This window comes from Buceros rhinoceros, unplaced genomic scaffold (genome assembly GCF_000710305.1).
Source record: "Buceros rhinoceros silvestris isolate BGI_N320 unplaced genomic scaffold, ASM71030v1 scaffold28966, whole genome shotgun sequence".
In the NCBI taxonomy this organism is placed as follows: domain Eukaryota; kingdom Metazoa; phylum Chordata; class Aves; order Bucerotiformes; family Bucerotidae; genus Buceros; species Buceros rhinoceros.
Genome location: NW_010419745.1, coordinates 4,228 through 6,929, shown reverse-complemented (window position 1 = coordinate 6,929; position 2,702 = coordinate 4,228). Strand labels below are relative to the sequence as shown.

General features: G+C 61.6%; 1 protein-coding gene across 1 annotated transcript in view; it reads left to right on the top strand.

Annotated features, from left to right (window-relative positions):
* Positions 1-2,702, top strand: part of LOC104496006 (PH and SEC7 domain-containing protein 1-like) — a gene marked incomplete at its 5' end in the record, with an annotated part of 5,908 nt that overhangs the window by 956 nt on the left and 2,250 nt on the right. Inside the window, 3 exons of the mRNA XM_010139062.1 lie at positions 946-1,124; positions 1,948-2,018; positions 2,592-2,699. Coding sequence (XP_010137364.1) covers positions 946-1,124; positions 1,948-2,018; positions 2,592-2,699 — 358 coding nt within the window. The remainder of the gene's footprint in view (positions 1-945; positions 1,125-1,947; positions 2,019-2,591; positions 2,700-2,702) is intronic.

Sequence of the window (2,702 nt, the reverse complement as noted above, 5' to 3'; positions counted from 1 at the left end):
GGGGTTGATTTAGCAGCGAGCGGGTCGGAAGGAGGGGGGAGGCAGCAGCTCTGGGCTCCCACACCTTCCTGCCAGGCAGCGGGAGCAGCACCAATGCAGCCTGCCCGCAGCAAGGGGCCATGACCTGGAGGGAGGGTGTGAGCAGGGGCCTGCGGCCAGCTGCTGATGTCCTGCCCACATGCGATCCTGCCCCGGGCTGGTGCTGCTTGTGGCCTCTCCGCGGGTCGGAAGGAGGGGGGAGGCAGCAGCTCTGGGCTCCCACACCTTCCTGCCAGGCAGCGGGAGCAGCACCAATGCAGCCTGCCCGCAGCAAGGGGCCATGACCTGGAGGGAGGGTGTGAGCAGGGGCCTGCGGCCAGCTGCTGATGTCCTGCCCACATGCGATCCTGCCCCGGGCTGGTGCTGCTTGTGGCCTCTCCACCGCAGTCTCACTGCGTCACGTTGTTGGTAGCTCTGAGCCCCGTAGTCTGCCTGCTGCCCTGAAGACATGGGGACGGCAGCCTGGATCTCTCTTTGGGGGAGTTCCTCTTGTAGACCCTCTCACCTACCAGCTGGGGACCTGTGAGCCCATACACCACAGGCCAGGGGGCTGCTCCTCCATGGTCTCTGGCTTGTCAGCCTGGCTGGTATCAGCCCCAGCCCAGTCCAAAAAGGCTCCTCACTCCCTGGGGCAGGCAGGGGCTCCGCCCTGAACTGGCAACAGATGCCCCCATGCCTTGTCTTTTGAGGGGCTGGCCAGTACCACAGCTGCCTAGAGGGGCAGGGACACAGAGGCATGGCTGGGATTAGGATGCTTGCCAGTGGTATTGGGACACTTCTCAGCCTGCTCCTGGCCTCCCTTTCCAAAGCCAGAGCTAAAAGTGGCACTAGCAAGTGGGAGTCTTGGTATTTGATGTCCCTAGCAAGGTAACAAACCTTTTCCCCACCCAAATTTGTGCCTGGCAGAGATGAGGAGGAGCTGAGAAAGTCCCTCTCGGAGCTGGCAGACCCCAACCCAAAGTCCATCAAGCGTATCAGCAGCTGCAGTAACCCTTTCCTGGACTTCTCCCAAGACTCCAGCATTGCCACCTACAAGCATGGACTACTAGTGCGCAAGATCCACGCTGATCCTGACTGCAAGAAAAGTAGGTGCCTGGAGAGCCCACAGGAGGGACTCGGGGCCAGAGGGCACCAGTGAGCTCCAGAAACCCAGTGGGATGCAGGGCAGATGTCAAATACGGGACATTTGACTGTAGCATCATGCCAGCCCCCAGCATCAACCCCATGTGCCCTGTCTGTGTGTCTGTCTGTGCTGGGTATAATGCAGCTCCCAAACTGGGGAGTCTGCAAGCCTCTCCCTGCCTGTCCACCCTCACCATCAGGGCTGGGCAGAGGCCGAGATGGCACTGGGAAGCACAGCCTCTGCCCACGGTGCTGGGAAGGGAGCAAGCAGGGAGGTGGGATGGTCTCCCTGGGGGATCCACCCTTGCCACAGGATGGCGGGGACGAAGGAAGGTGTTCTGTGGTGAGGCAAACAAGCCACACAGTGGCCTGCTGCTGGTTGGGTGCAGGCAGGCACGTTCACCGTTTCCCCTGTAAAATCCCCTCTAAGCCCTGGCCATCTGATCCGATGAGATGGAGCCGCCCTGCAAAGCCAGCATTACCTGGCAGGCAGTTACCGCCTCATCCCTGTCCCCGAGCAGGGAGGCAGTGATGAAGCTGAGTGTGAGCAGTGAGATGGGGAGCACAGCGGTGCTGGCCCCGGGAGGCAGCGGATGTCCCCCTGCCAGCAGCACCATCTGCCAGCCACGTGGCTGGCACGGGCTCAGGTGCGCAGGGACAGTCCTGGCCTGCCGCCTGTCCCCGGGGTGGGGTGACGTGCGTTGTGGCAGGGCTGGCTGGAGGAGGATGGGGGTGTGGGGGCCTTCCCCCCACTTGGTGCTGGGGCTGATGTCTCCTCCCCTGCAGCGCCCCGAGGGAAGCGCAGCTGGAAGCCCTTCCATGCCATCCTGAAGGGGATGATTCTCTACCTGCAGAAGGTAGGCAGCAGCGAGGCCACCCGTGTTCGTAGCAGGTAGAGTTATTGTCCCCAGCCCAGGGAGAGGTCACAGCAGTCCCCACAGTGTCAAGAGAGGTGCCCCAACACATGGTATTGCAAAGCCTGGCCTAGGCAGGCTCGACACCTTGCCTCCTTGAGCGATTGCTTGTGGACCTGGTGGGATACTTGGGCTCAGCCTGGGCAGTGAAAGTGGCTGTTGACTGAGGGACCTGCGTGTGGGGGCTTGGCTGTGGAGAGAAGAGGCACTGGGGTCTTTGCCATAGTTGGGGGGTGTTGGGCTGAATATCTCATCTCCTGTAGGCACACACACTGTCCAGCTGTGGTGCTGTTGGGGAACAGCCACCATGCTGTCACCAAGCCCGTAAACCCAGGTTGTGCAATCTCTCCTGTGGGCGTAGCGTGAGCTGGAGGCAGAGCCCACAGCAGCCTGGTGGAGGGTGAGCTCCATGTCCCACTATTGCCAGCGCTTGCCTGCAGTTCCTGTGGCCTCACAGAGCTAACTCATAGTGCGGTGCATCCCTAAGCTGGCTCTGAAATGCCCCGTGATTCTCAGGAGGAGGATAAGCCAGGGAAGGCACTGGCGGAAGAGGAGCTGAAGAACGCGATTAGCATCCACCATTCTCTAGCCACGCGGGCGTCTGACTACAGCACGGGACCCAACGTG